Consider the following 15966-nt stretch of genomic DNA (forward strand, 5'->3'; position numbering starts at 1 on the left):
ATTGTTATTGTTTGATCCCAGGGATCAAACTTGGGGCAGTTGAGCAAAATTAGTATTTCAAACCCTTCCCAAGCTATTTCCCCCATAAAAATAAATAAATAAATAAATCTTTTTTTTTAAAAGTGAGGTGGTGCTAGAGGTAAGGTGTCTGCCTTGCAAACGCTAGACAAGGAAGGACCGTGGTTCGATCCTCCGGCGTCCCATATGGTCCCCCCAAGCCAGGGTCAATTTCTGAGTGCTTAGCCAGGAGTAACCCCTGAGCATCAAAAGGGTGTGGCCCGAAAAACCAAAAAAAAAAAAAAAAGAAAGGAAAATAAAGCTATATTCTGAACTGGTGAAATATCTCAATAAAATATCTCAAATGAAGCCCAAGCTTTGCATGCAGAAGGCATGACTTTTCAATCCTTTATACTACATGGTTCCCTGAGCACTCTACTGGGAGCAATAGGAGTGGTCCCTCAGCACCCCACCCAATATGTTCCCAAAACAAGCAAAAAAATCAATATATCCATCATATTCATTCTCTATGAACATCCATTCATTTTACTGCTTGCATGTACATGTTAAAAAACCCCAAAGATCCTTGAGCCAGAGAGATAGTACAGTGCATAAGCACTTGCCTTGCATTTGAACAACCTGGGTTCTATCCCTGACATCCCATGTAAAATCACCCCATGCACCATATTTCCAACATTGGGTGAATGAGTCTGAAACAGGGTTGCACATGAAATAATTCAAACCAGGCTGAGTGTGAAACACATATAGTCTGGCAATCTTCTACCTCATATGAAGAGCAAGCTGCCTACCAGAACTGTCATTTTTATTGAGTACAGAGACCACCTCTGGGTGGCTGAGTAAGGACAGAGTAAGGACATATAGCTCAGGCTATCCTGAGCCAGTCCCACCCAGGTTTACATGTAGACAATCTCTGTTTTGGGGTAAAGCTAAGTTGTAAACAAACAAATACAAAGGAACCAAAGATGATCTTTGTTTTTGGTAAAAAAACAAAAAACAAAACAAAACAAGGTGTAATCTAACAATTCCATATGTCACCTGAGCACTGCCAGGACTAATTCCTGAGTACAGAGCCAAGAGCAACCCCTGAGCAATTCTGAGTGTGGCCAAAAAACAAACAAAAAAAAAACTCCCCAAGTGCCTTAACATTAAGGGCATTAAATAATTATTCAAAAAGAAAATGACCTCTATATGAACCTAAGAACCTATGGGGGTCAAATAAAAAAAGAACCTATGGAGTCAATACTGGCAAAGAAGATTTGATTTCCCAAACCAGGAGCATTTTTCTGGATGCTTAGTATTATAGAAAAAAAACCATAAAGGCACAGTTCCAGAATAAAATAAATTGTTCTCTATTTAAAATGAATAAAATATGAACAGCCAGGAACACCAAGACAATTCTTTGCAGATTTAGGAGTTCTCACATCTCTTCTGGGCCTCTATGAATTTTGAGTCTGGTCTGTGTTATCTGTCCAGGTTTCCGAGTCAGTGGGCAGGCCCCATGCACTGTCCAGCAGTATACCAAGGTTAATCATTGGCTCCTGGCGAGTACATGAGTGATCAGGCTGTTTTCGTGTGCCTGTTTTTCTATTTTACGTAAAATCACCCTGAGCACGTTTTGCAGCAACCTTACTGGTGATGCACCTTTGATCAATAGATGTCAGACAAAAGTGGCTTTGAGTCCAAAGATCAGGGCTTGGTTAACTTGGAGGTTGGATACAGGGTGTATAAAATAGGGGAAAGGCACAGGCTGATAGCAGAGCAATCACCACCAAGTCTGAACTGACTGCCAGGACTGAGCCAAAGGCTTCTGAGGGGGCCTGGGCGCCAGGATGGAGGAAGGGAATGAATGCTCTCCATGACTTTGGGATCAGGTCAACACACTACCTGCAAGTGAGACTACCAGAATGCTCAGGATTGGTTCATCTAGGTATCGGTACTCGCAGACCTCAGGAATGCCTATTATGTTCTCTTCCCTGTCTGGTTTCATCTCGAGAAACTGTGGGGCATCAAACTCCTCTGGGTTGCTGTCATTGGAGACTGGCTCAACTCGTCTTTAAGTGGTTAAAGTAAGAACGCAGACAGAGACAGGGGGCACCTTGGAAAGAGGCTGGCCATTCTCCTCCCACCCTGTTGACCATTGGAAGTCCATAGGTTACTCCTCTGTCCAACTTTGACCTTTTCTGCATAAAGAGCGGGAGGCCAAGAAACCCACCCCAGGAAGCTGAAATATAGATAAGCTAATTTAGATAAATGTAAGGGGCTTCCCAAAAAGTCTTTTCTTCTGGCTATAAGCATAGAAATAGTTTCATCTCTTTGGAGCCAAGCAAAAGAGAGAGAATAAGAGAGAAAGAAGAGGAAAGAGAGGAGAGAAGAATGTGAGAAGAAAGAGGAAAAGCTGAAGACCTAGATTACTGTGCTGAGTACATGATTTCCTAGAGGGGGCAGGACAAACTTAAGTCCACCCTTAGAACACCTCCAGGTCAACCCCTAAGAATCACCAGAAGTGACCCACCCACCCCCCAAGAAGAAAGGGCCAAAAGCAATGGTTACAGTGGGTAGGGTGCATGCCTTGCAGGCAGCTAACCCAGGTTTGATCCAGGGCAAGTCCCATATGGTCACTCAAGCATCACCAGGAGTAATTCCTGCCAACCAGAAACCAGGAGTAACACCTGAGAAATGATGTTGTGCCCACACACACACACACACACACACACACACACACACAACACACACACACAGCACGACGAAGAAGAAGAGAATTTTAAAAACCTATTGTGGGAGGGGCCCAGAGCGATGGCGCTAGAGGTTAAGGCGTCTGCCTTGCAAGCGCTAGCCCATAGGAAGGACCGAGGTTTCGATTCCCCCTGGTGTCCCCATATGATCCCTCCCCAAGCCCAGGACGCGATTTCTGAGCGCATAGCCGGGAGTAACCCCTGAGCATCAATGGGTATCGGTCCAAAAAAAAAAACAAAACGAAACGAAAAAACTATTGGGAGCTGGATTAATAGGACAGTACATAGGGTGATTGCTTTGCATGAAACGAACCTAGGTTTGATCCCTGGTACACCATATACTCCCCAAATCCTGCTAGAAGTAATTCCTGAGTACCACCAGGTGTGGTCAAAAAAAAAAGCCTATAGTGGGTAAGAAATCATGCAGAGCACCAGCACCCCCCCCCCAGTCTTATTTTGCCATTTACCAGTAGGATGTCATTAGAGGGGGCATTGGGCCACACCCAGCTGTGCTCAAGACTTACTCCTGGCTCTGCTCTCAGGCAGTTCTCCTGGCTGGCTCAGGGGACCATATGGGATGCCCCAGATCAAACCCAGGTTAGCTGCCTGCAAGGCATGCACCCTATCCACTGTACTATTTATTTGTCTTAACTAAGTCAATGTAACTTCCTGAGCTTCTATTTTACAGTCTATACATCTAGGCTCTCTGGGACCTTAACAATGATCATAGTGACCTTCATTGAATTTATATTGGCATACCCTAAAGTGCTCAGGTGCCTACATGCAAGGCAAGCACTATACCCATATATTATTTCGCCAACCTCTTACTAAATTTTTGTATGTGTCAGCCCATATGCTGACTAAATTTCTGTGCTTAATTACAACTACATTACAGATGAGACCAAGGCTTTGAGTTCCACAGAGCCAACTTGGGCAGAAATGTTAGAAGCATGATATAGATTCAGGTTGGCTACCTTCAGAGCCAAAAGAGTCAATATTATATCCAACGATGATAACACTTACTCTCTGGGGAGGAAACATGATTTTAGCATTTACTGAGTGCTGAGTAAGGAGGGGTTTTCTTCCTTGGGCAGTGCCAGGGATAAAACCCAAGGCCTCACACATGCAACTGCTAGGTTACGTTCCTGACCCTGAGTAGTCCAAGTTCTTCTATTCAGACTGTATTATCACTACAGTTGCATTTAATCTACCAATGAGGCAAATTTGTAAAATCCCAAATATTTGACAGTTATTAGCCAGTGCCAGCACTCACCGGTATATTACATCCTTGGCTCTAAGTAGTTCAAGTTCTACTCAGACTGTGTTACCATCACAGCTATTTTTGTTTGTTTGTTTGTTTTGGGGCCACACCTGGTGACACTCAGGGGTTACTCCTGGCTATGCACTCAGAAATCACCCCTGGCTTGGGGGACCGTAAGGGACGCCAGGGGATCGAACCGCAGTCCGTCCTGGGTCAGTCGTGTGCAAGGCCCTACTGCTGCGACATCACTCTGGCCCCATCACAGCTACTTTTACTCTACCACTGAATCAGACTTGTAGAAATCTCAAGTTATTGGTCAGTGTGTTTCCTTGTCTAGAAAAGGAAGAAGTTGGATGGGCTGGAGTGATAGCACAGTGGTCTTGCAAGCTGCTGACTGGGTTTAATCCCCAGTATCTCATATGGTTCCCCGAGCCTGCCAAGAGTGATTTATGAGCACAGGGCCAAGAGTAACTCTGAGTGCCACTGGGTGTGGCCCAAAAAACAAACAACAAAAATTGAAAAGGAAGATGTTGGAGAAAGTCCTCTAAGAGGGGACCAGAGCAATAGAACAACAGGTAAGGCATTTGACTTGCATACAGCCAATACAGGTCCAATCCCCAGCATCCCATATGGTCCCCTGATCCTTCCAGGAGTGATTCCTTAGTGCAGAGCCAAGAGTAACCCAAAAAAAGAAACAAAAAAGTCCTCTAAGACATTTATCATTCATGAAATTATGTCCACTGTTAAGCAATTCTTTTCTTTTGTTTTATTTTTTGTTTTGGGTAAATACCTGGCAGCGCTCAAGGCTTACTCCTGGCGCTGCAGTTGGGGATAACTCCTGGTGGGCTCTGGGTACCATATGATGTGCTGGGGTTCAAATCCGAATGAATGTGCAAAACGAACACTGACTTGATATACTATTCTTTTTTTTTTTTTTTTGGTTTTTGGGCCACACCCTGTGTACCATATGATGTGCTGGGGATCAAATCCGAATGAATGTGCAAAACAAACACTGACTTGATATACTATTCTTTTTTTTTTTTTTTTTTTTGGTTTTTGGGCCACACCCTGTGACGCTCAGGGGTTACTCCTGGCTATGCACTCAGAAGTTGCTCCTGGCTTCTTAGGGGACCATATGGGACGCCAGGCGGATCGAACCGCGGTCTGCCCTAGGCTAGCGCAGGCAAGGCAGGCACCTTACCTCCACCGCCACCGCCCGGCCCCTTGATGTACTATTCTTTTCTTTTTTTTTTGGTTTTAGGGTCACACCCGGTAACGCTCAGGGGTTACTCCTGGCTATGCGCTCAGAAGTCGCTCCTGGCTTGGGGGACCATATGGGACGCCGGGGATCGAACCGCGGTCCGTCTCCTAGGCTAGCGCAGATAAGGCAGGCACCTTACCTCCAGCGCCACTGCCCGGCCCCATTGATGTACTATTCTTAACTTGCAGTGCTATTGGGTTTTGTTTGTTTGTTTGTTTTTTGTTGTTGTTTTGTTTTATTTGCCACACTCAATGGTGCTCAGGGACTACTTCTAGCTCTGTGCTCAGAAATCCCTCCTGGCAGGCCTGAAGGACCTGAGATTGAACCTGGGTCCATCCCAGGTTGGCCATGTGCAAGGCAAATGCCCTGCCACTGTGCTCTCACTCTGGTCCTTCCAGGTGTTCTTCTTTTGTTTGTTTGTTTGTTTGTTTTTTCTTCCGGGTAATTCTTTTTTGTTTTGTTTTGTTTTTTTGTTTTTGGGCCACACCCGCGGTGCTCAGGGTTACTCCTGCCTGTCTGCTCAGAAATAGCTCCTGGCAGGCACGGGGGACCATATGGGACACCGGGATTCGAACCAACCACCTTTGGTCCTGGATCGGCTGCTTGCAAGGCAAATGACGCTGTGCTATCTCTCCGGGCCCTCTTCCGGGTAATTCTTAAGCTCTCATGCAGGGTCAGGGATGTGACTCAAGATCAAAGCTCATTCTTTTAATGCATGAAGCCTAGGTCTGGTCTCTGACAAAATAAACAAACAAAAATAACAATCCTTGGGACTGGAGCAATAGCATAAATGGTGGGGCATTTGCTTTGCATGCAGGTGACCCGGGTTCAATCTCTGGCATCCCATTTGGTCCTTCAAGCCTACTAGTAGTGATTTCTGAGTGCAGAGCCAGGACTAACCCCTGAACACCACCGGGTGTGGACACCCCAAATAAAACCAACAATTCTTGGGGTCAGAGCCATACCACATCTGAGAGGGCACTTGCCTTGCATGTGACCAACCTGGGTTCAATCCCCAGAACATCATATGGTCCTCCTGAGCACCACCAGAAGTAATTCCTGAGTGCAAAGCCAGAAATAACAAAACAAACAAACATAACAATTCTTCTAGTTCTAATATATATATATATATATATATATATATATATATATATATATATATATATATATATATTTGCTTTTAGGGCACACCCAGTGACACTCAGGGGGTTACTCCTGGCTTATTCGCGTCAGAAGTAGCTCCTGGCTTGGGGGACCATATGGGACATCCGAGGATCAAACAACGTCCATTGTAGGCTAGCGCTGGCAAGGCAGGACACCCTTACCTCTAGCGCACACTGTGCCAGCCCCATTCTAAATATATTTTTTAGCATAAGCATATAACCAAATAAACAAAACCATTGATCATTGGGCTGAGAGATAGTCAGCAGGTAGAGCACTTGCCCTGAACAAAGCCAACTTGGGTTCAATTCCCTGCATCCTATAAATTCCCCAGTGCACCTCCAGGAATGATTCCTAATAGTAGAACAGGAAATAAGCCCTGAATATTTCCAGTTGTGACCAAAAAAAAATTTTAAACAAAAATATTAATAATTAATTGAATTCGGGCCCGGAGAGATAGCGCAGCGGTGTTTGCCTTGACAAGCAGCTATCCAGGACCAAAGGTGGTTGTTGGTTTGAATCCCGGTGTCCCATATGGTCCCCCTGTGCCTGCCAGGAGCTATTTCTGAGCAGATAGCCAGGAGTAACCCCTGAGCAACGCTTTTTTTGGCGTGATGGCCCAAAAACCAAAAAAAATAAAATAAAATAAATAAAAATAAAAATAATTATTGAATTTTTTAAGTTGAAAAATCTATGTAGCTTTTGTCTATAACATTTCTACTTCAACAGCATGACCTAAAAAATACTATAAAATATAGGGGCCAGCGAGTAGGCCACTAGAGATAAGGTGTCTGCCTTGCAAGTGCTAGCCAAGGAAGGAACCTTGGTTCATACCCCCAGAGTCAATATGGTCCCCCCAAGCCAGGGATGATTTCCTGGGCACTTAGCCAAAAGTAACCCCTGAGCATCAAACGGGTGTGGCCCAAAAAACCAAAATAATAATAATAATAATAATAATAATAATAAGTGTTGGGGATGTAAACCAGAAGAAAATTTAATGTTTTGCTGAAGTGAGGCTCTGAATTCATTCCCTGGCACAGGAAAAAAAAATAGAGAAAGAAATGTTTCAAAACATCTGACTCACTGAAGAACTCTGATTTTCTGAGTTGGTAGAAAGTAGGATAATGAGAAAACTATGTTCTTTCACTGCAAGGAGCAGAGACCAGTGAGCTGACCCTGACGCCTGTTTCCCCACACTGAAAATCTTTTTTTTTTTTTGTGGGGGTGGGGCTACACCGGCGAGGCTCAGGGGGTTACTCCTGGCTGTCTGCTCAGAAATAGCTCCTGGCAGGCATGAGGGACCATATGGGACACCGGGATTCGAACCAACCACCTTTGGTCCCTGGATCGGCTGCTTGCAAGGCATAACCACCGCTGTGCTATCTCTCCGGGCCCCACACTGAAAATTCTTTATCTAGTACTTTCCCAGCATCCGAAATATTATCAACAAAGAGGAATTCAGAAAAAGTGGCTGAGGTGATTTTTCTGAGCTTCAAGAGCAAGTCTGATTGATAGTGGAGGCCCCTGTTCTCCTGGGGTTGTTCCTGGACTGGGGTAAATTCTTTGGCTGGTGTTCGAGGTGGCTTAAAAAAATGGGTGTTAGACTGGAGCAATAGCACAGAGATTGGGCATTTGCCTTGGATGCTGCCGACCCCAGATGGACCCAGATTCAATCCCTGATATCCCATATTGCTCCTGCTAGGAGAGATTGTTGAGCACAAGCCAGAGTAACCTCTGAGTGCTGCTGGGTGTGGCCTCAAAACCCACCTACCCCCAAAAAAGGGGGTGGATGCCAACTTTCTGAGGCCTAAAGTGGCAACATTCAAGTTATAAAGTACAGTTTCTCGGGCATTTTTCCAGAACAAATTTTTTTTGGGTTTCCAAAGTTCAATGACTGCTCATAATAGGACTTGAGAGTCTTGGTTTGTTCTTTATGTTGGAATAAATTCTTCTTCTTTTTTTTTTTTTTTTTTGGTTTTTGGGCCACACCCGTTTGACGCTCAGGGGTTACTCCTAGCTATGTGCTCAGAAATCGCCCCTGGCTTGGGGGGACCATATGGGACGCCGAGGGATCGAACCGAGGTCCGTTCCTTGGCTAGCACTTGCAAGGCAGACACCTTACCTCTAGCGCCACCTTCCCGGCCCCTATGTTGGAATAAATTCTATATTGGAATAACTTAAAATTCAATCTTTAGATAAAGACTGTACCATAAGGAGTGCCCCTCCTCAACCTCTCCCCAACTACACAGCTCCCCCTTTTACCTCCTGTTTTCTGTCAACAACCACACAGGCCTTTCCTCACATCTTTTCCTCTCTCTCCTCGAAGGTTCGGGCTTCAGGCCAGAGGGTTCTCTCAGTAACTCCAGACATCGTCTGCTTTTCCACAGGATTCTCTTTGGCCAGCGCCCATACTGGTGGGTTCTGGACACCGACTACTACAGCAACATGTCCGCCCCCCTGATAAAGCAGTTTCCGGTTACCTGTGAGACGGGACCAGGTGAGAGACAACCCCACAGGAAGTTGAGTCCAAGGGCCCCCATGAGCTTGACTGTGGCTACAGCTGTCTCTGAAGGAATGGGAGGATGATGTCACTGCCAGCTTTTGTCATGTTTTTTTTTCCATCTTTGTCACTTTCAATTCTGTCCACCAAGCCCTTCCTAGAGAACATGTAACTGCCACTTTGGAAATGTACCCCATTTTAAAAAAAAAAAAAAAACTAAAAATACGAATTGAGAAAGACAAGGGCACTGTCATGAGCAAATAATTTATGATAGAATAACTTGATTGTGGCATTTTGTCCAGGAAAAGGAAACCAGGAAGGCCTGAGCCCCAGGCTGTGCTCCATGAGCCTGAACTGAGTCCTCTTAACAGAATAGGCTGAGGGACTGAAGCCTAGTACAGCGGGTAGGGAGTTTGCGTTTGCACATGACAAGGCAACCCTGGCTTCCATATGATCCCCCGAATCCCACCAACAGAGGTTACTGAGTGCAGAGTCACTGAGCATTACCAGGTGTGACACACACACACACACCCACACACACACACACCAAAAAAAAAAAAAAAACAAGAAAGAAAACTGACCAATCTCACACCCAACTTATGTTGATTATGTGGTTACTGCCACATCAGACTGCCCAGACAAAGGATAGATCTGATAATTCAGCAGCAATGAGATTATCCCAATCCCTTTGCTCACCCCAGTTCTCAGTGCTGGCATCCCTTCCTGGGGGATTCTATCCCTGACCCCCAAATGGGGATGTGACTCTTAGTGACTCATTTTCTCAGGTTCTTAGTGAGAACTTATTAGCTTACAGCAGATTTATAGGATGGAGCGAAAGCATACAATAGGGTATTTGCATTGCATGTAGATGACCCAGGATGAACCCAGGTTCAATACCTGGCAACCCATATGGTCCCCAAGCCTGCCAGGAGCAATTTCTGAGCACAGAGCCAAGAGTAACCCCCGTGTGCCACTGGGTATGGCCCAAAAACAAACAAAAAAAGCAGATTCATTCATTTACTTATTTATTCAGGTGTTTAGCACCATAGCAGCATCCGCTGAGCCAAAAACTGTTCTCAGCACTCTTGGAATATCTGATGACTAAAAGGCAGATCCCTGGCTCTAGGAAGCTAAAAGTCACATACATTATGAGTGTTGCAATATACAAAAATTCTATATAGAGAGGCCAGAAAGATAGCACAGTGGTAGGGTGTTTTCACCACAGCCTATTCCAGGACAGAGGGTGGTTCAAAATCCGGCATCTGGACCAGAGAGATAGTGTAGCAGTAGGGTGTCTGCTTGCAAGCAGCTGACCTAGGACCAACGGTGGTTGGAATCCTGGCATCCCATATGGTCCCCCATGCCTGCCAGGAGTGATTTCTGAGTAGAGAGCCAGGAGTAAACCCCTGAGCACACTGGGTGTGACAAAAAAAAAATTCTATATAGAACATCTGATTAGTACTTTAGAAGAGGAGGAGGAGGAGGAGGAGGAAGGAAAGAAGAGGAAAGGAAGGGAGAAAGGAAAAGGGCAAGGCCAGGTGGCATGTTTTTTATTCAGGGTGTTTCCTAGAAACATACGTAGATTGAGATTAGAGTGTAGATTAATGCTCTTCTTGGAAGAAAGAGAAGTAACAAGACAAAGTATAGTACAGCAGATAGGGCATTTGCCTTGCCTGTGCCTGTTGGGCTCAATCCTCAATATCATATATGGTCTCCTGAGCCCACCAGAAATGATCCCTGAGCACAGAGCCAGAAAAAAAGCCCTGAGCATCATTGAGTGTGGCTCCAAAGCAAAACAAAAAATAGAAGCTACAGGAGATTGAGTCCTACCCAATTCCGCAGGGAGCTCTGAAGAGGTACCCTGAGCAGGCGGACAGAGTCAGGCAATGACTGGATGCCAGGAAAATGTCACCCTCATGAGAGGTTCTCTCTTTAATTGACCCAGGGGCAATGCCAAGAGAAGGCTGAGTTCCAAGGGACCCCCCCCCAACAATAGGAGAATAATCCCTTCTTTCAGCAGGGGCCTGGGATGAGGAATCTCAGGCCCTTCTAGCCATCAAGAAACAGACATCAGAAGTGGGAACAGGTTACTGAGTACTGGGTAGGATGGTTGAGTAGGACTCACTGAAACGTGGAAATGTGAGCAAAATCTTTAAGGAGACAAGAGAATTATTCCTGACATTTCTGAAAAAGAATAGCCTGGCCAGAAAACCTAAAAGTGCAAAACCTAAGGAGAGAGTATGTTTGAAGGAGAACAAGGAGGCCAACATGATGGAGCTGAGTGAGCAAGGAGAGGGCAGAAGGGAGGTACTAGAGGGAGGACATCCAGCACTCTGGTCCTTAGTGCAATTTATAGACTACAGGAATCTACAAGAGTGGGAAGATTTCTCTGGTTTTGTTCACCAGCATTCTCCCAGATCCTAGAACATGTAGTAGGATTTCAGTAGATGTGTTCTAATAACTGGGCCCAGTGTGATAGCACATTGGGTAGGACATTTGCCTTGCATGTGGCCAACTCTGGTTCAATTCCCAGCTCTCTCCATATGATCCACCAATAATAATACCAGAGTGCAGAAAGAGGAGTATCCCCTGAGCATAATTAGGTGTGGCTCAAAGAGGAAACAAAAGGTGCATCCTAATTACTGTGTACATGAGTGGATCCTGGGTTGGTTGGATTGAATATACATATGCCTTGAAAAATATGTGGGAGCATGACATCCCTGTAAGTCTCCCAGATAGGGCTCTTTCCACCTTCAGCTCATTCATCCAATTATTTTCTGCCCTTCAGGAAGTCCCCTCTGGCCATGCCATGGGAGCCGCTGGTGTATATTATGTGATGGTCACATCTGCCCTCTCTCTCTTGAAGGGAAAGAAAAAGCCAACTTTCACATATCGGTAAGTAGTCAGCACTGATGGTTGAGGCATGTGGTGGATCTCTCAGCAGCTCACATCCCTTCACCTTCCTCACCTACCACTTGCCCTTCTAGCTCCTGTGCTAATGGACCCTGTAGCATCGCTACAGGTAACCTAAGAACCACACGATGTTAGGGCTGGACAGGATGCATGAGTACAGGCTCCTGAATTGATAGACACAAAAACCACATCTACAAGAAAAAAAGTCCTCTCATAGTGAGGAATGTCAGAGGCTAATACAAAAGGCCCATTTCTGTGCCAACACTAGAGTTGCCCCATCCAAAAGAAAACTCAGGGAACAGAGAGGTGGGCTGAGCAAGAGCCTCAGTCTATGTGAGATGCAAAACCTACTGACAACCACAAACAAACAAATAAAATAGATAAACAGAGGCCATTCCCAGGCATTGGGGTTTTGGATATGCAGCAACTTGAAAAATCTTTTTTTTTTTTTTTTTTTTTTTTTTTGGTTTTTTGGGCCACACCCGGCATTGCTCAGGGGATACTCCTGGCTGTCTGCTCAGAAATAGCTCCTGGCAGGCACGGGGGGGACCATATGGGACACCGGGATTCGAACCAACCATTGAAAATCTTTTGTTGACGAACAGATGAAATCTGGAAGTTAGTGAATTCCCCCTCAGAAGGAGGTGTTGTACCCCCAAAATCCAAACAAGGACAAAATAGTGAAGCAGGGGATCAGAGCAGTACAGCAGGTAGGGCACTTGCCTTGTATGCCTCCAACCCAGATTCGATCTTAGGCACCCCCATATGGGCCCTGAGCACCACCAGGGAATGATTCCTAAGCAGAGCCAGGAATATGCTTAAGCACCATCAGGTGTGACCCAAAAATAAAACAAAAAAATATGAAGGGGGTAGAGCATGTAGGGTGCTTGCCTTACATGTGGCTCTAGGTTCATTCCCTGGCACTCTAAGACAGTGAAGCAAAATTCACATATTCAAGGATTTGCCACTTGCCACAAATCTTAGAACTTTCTAAGCTGAGGGTCCTCAAGTTTAGGAAAATTCCAGGAGGCAGCTTGGTTTACCAGGCATTCACAAATGAATGTTCTCTGCTGAGCCACCTGCCTGGGCTCTGCTGTCACTGTCTCTTCCCATTACAGGTGCTTAACTGTCCTTCTGTGGCTGGGATTCTGGGCCGTGCAGCTGAACGTCTGTCTATCTCGAATCTACCTTGCTGCTCATTTTCCCCACCAAGTTGTCGCTGGAGTTTTGTCAGGTATCTGCACTCCTTTCACCTCCCTCCCTTCCTTGCCTGTCTCACCCTTTCCCAGTCTGGACCCAAGCCCAGTATTTCCAGTCCTGTTCTGTGTGTAATCAAAGCTATTAGCTTTTCAGTGGACTGAAAGTCAAGGGTAGTTGACTTAGAAATGATTCATTTCTAAGAGGATAGCCCAGATCAACAATTAGGTCTGTGTTAGGAAAGTGGCCATTGCCTCAAATGAATGTGTACAGTCACCTGAGCTGGAAATCCCCCATGTTTTTTACCTTCTGTATTTCTTACTGTGCTTCTAGTTTAGTTTCAAAGGAATCTTCCAAATTTAACAAAAGAACTCATTATCCTAGGGGAGCTCTTTTCAATAACTACATTTGCAAACCTACTAGATTCCCATGGTTAGTCCTTTGTTGGACAGACTCAAAATTTTGGATATTTGTGCTTTCTTGAATCTAGTTCATATGAGCCTGAAAGGACCAAGAACATAACTCAGCAATAGCTAAACTTGCTTTGCATGGCCAAGTTCTAGGTTCAGTTTTCAACATCACACACATGAAAAAAAAATTGGGCGGGGGAGGGGGGGTCATACCTGGCGGCATTCAGGGGTTGCTCCTAGCTCTGCACTCAGAAATTGCTCCTGAATAGCTTGGGAGACCATATGGGGTGTTGGGATTCAAGCCACCATCCATCCTGGGTTGGCTACATGCAAGGCAAATGCCCTACCGCTGTGCTCAGGCCCTCATGAAAAAAATTGAATTAAATTAAAAAGAGGGGCAAAAAGTTGTACATTCAGTGTAAGAGAGTCGTGGCTTTGAAGAAGGCACTGGCATGTCAGACCTCAGCGGAAATGTGGAATTCCCCAGAGATTTGGAAAGCAGAGCACAAACAGCAAAGGAAACCTTGGTTTCACAGTTTCATAGCAACTACAAAAATAAGTCCGTGGGTTGCCGAGCAATAATATAGCATGTGGGGTGCTTGCCTTGCATGTGGCTCTAGGTTTGATCCCTGGTACTCTGATCCAGAGAGTCTCTAAGCCCACCAGGAGTGATTTTTGCGTATGTTACAGAGATTCTAAATTATAACTGATAAGTCCAGAGGGCAGGGGGAGAACTGAGACTAATAAAAAACCATTGAGGGCCTAGAGCGATGGTACAGTGGGTAGGACATTTGCCATCTCCTTTGCCCAAGGAAGACCACTTTAACAATCAAATTCGGCGGGCCGGAAAGATAGCCTTGCATGTAGAAGGATGGCAGTTCGAATCCTGGCATCCCATTTGGTCCCCCAAGTCTGCCAGGAGCGATTTCTGAGCATAGAGCCAGGAATAGCCCCTGAACGCTGCTGGGTGTAACCAAAACAAAAAAAAAAAGAAAAAAGAAAACATCAAATTTAATTAAATGGGATTAAATGGGAGCCATAGAGGTAACTCAGAGAACTATGCAGACTTTGCATGCAAGAGACATTGTGTTCAACCCCCAGAATCTCAAGGTCCCCCAGAACCATCCAGAGCACTTCCAAGAACAGAATTAGGAGTAGCCACTGAGCACTACCAGGTATAGCCCCCAAATCAACAAAAGATAAAATAGGTTTCCCAAGCAGCCACCCAAATTTGAAGTCATTCAAGTAGAAATAAGAGAGCCCTCTGACCAGAACACTGGCATGTGGAGGAAAATATATGAGGCATGACTGAAAGAATTCAGAGCTTAAGAAAGAATGTGGAATCTGAAAGATTCTGGCTGGAATCATTGTGGGAAGAAACCAGGCTTGCCTGATCCCTAGGCAGAGACTAAATGCCATGATGGTGGGGACAGATGACATGTCACCCACAGCACTGACTCCTTCTGGAGCTGCCCTCCAAGACTCTTCTCTCTTCCTCTCACTATTATTCTTTTCTCCACTCAGGTATTGCGGTTGCTGAAACCTTCCGCCACATACAGAGCATTTATAATGCAAGTCTTAAGAAGTATTTCCTCATCACCCTCTTCCTGTTCAGTTTTGCCATTGGATTTTACCTGCTGCTCAAGGCAGTGGGTGTGGACCTCTTGTGGACTCTCGCGAAAGCCAAGAAATGGTGTGGAGCGACCGGAATGGGTCCACATCGACACCACGCCTTTTGCCAGCCTCCTCAAGAATCTGGGGACCCTCTTTGGCCTGGGCCTGGCTCTCAACTCCAGCCTATACAAGGAGAGCTGCAAGGGCAAGCTCGGCAAAGGGCTGCCCTTCCGCCTCAGCTGCATTGGGGTCTCCCTCATCTTTCTTCATTTCTTTGACTCCTTAAAACCCCCATCCCACGTCGAGCTGGTCTTCTATGTCTTGTCTTTCTGCAAAAGCGCCACAGTGCCATTGGCCTCTGTTGGTCTCATCCCCTACTGTCTTTCCCGGATCCTGGGCTCATCAGATAAGAAGTCTTTGTAAGGGATATGGAATTTTCAGAATTTCATGTCAAGGTCTGTGTCAAGAATGGGGTCAAGTGAGGGAGTTGGGGTCTTCTGCCATTCCAGGTTGAAACCCGAGGTGCTAGAATCCGCTCAGATGACCACTTTCTATGTTTGTGGTCCTAGTTGCATGAGGTGGTGTTTAAGGGGAAACAAATTTGTCAGAGAAAAGGCTTGTTTGCAGAAGGTTGGGGCCATCTGATTTCCCTAGGCAGACTGACTTGTTCTTCTATCAGAGAGATAGAAGTTCCAGGAAGGACTTGTTCACAGTCCACACCGGGAAACCCACATGAAAATTTGCTCCCCACAAGGACACACATGTTCTTACAAGGAGCATGGGGCAGTGGGTATGAGAGGAGGGAAAGGATGGACTGAGGAGGATATTTTAGGATCATTTCACATCATGCAAGTTGTATGTCAAGCAATATTTGAATGGCTTTCTCTTTTACTCTTTTT

The 15966-nt window shown here is 45.5% G+C and overlaps 1 protein-coding gene across 1 annotated transcript; it reads left to right on the forward strand.

Annotated features, from left to right (window-relative positions):
* The first annotated feature begins 1567 nt into the window (after window positions 1–1567).
* On the forward strand, window positions 1568–15515 carry G6PC1 (glucose-6-phosphatase catalytic subunit 1). The gene is given in 10 exon segments (XM_049768063.1): window positions 1568–1611; window positions 1752–1911; window positions 1913–2063; window positions 2066–2078; window positions 8821–8930; window positions 9342–9344; window positions 11726–11828; window positions 12965–13080; window positions 14978–15150; window positions 15152–15515. Coding segments are annotated over 10 exon segments (1212 nt in total). The 3' UTR covers window positions 15491–15515.
* Window positions 15516–15966: the final 451 nt, after the last annotated feature.

This window comes from Suncus etruscus, chromosome 1 (assembly GCF_024139225.1).
Source record: "Suncus etruscus isolate mSunEtr1 chromosome 1, mSunEtr1.pri.cur, whole genome shotgun sequence".
NCBI lineage: Eukaryota > Metazoa > Chordata > Mammalia > Eulipotyphla > Soricidae > Suncus > Suncus etruscus.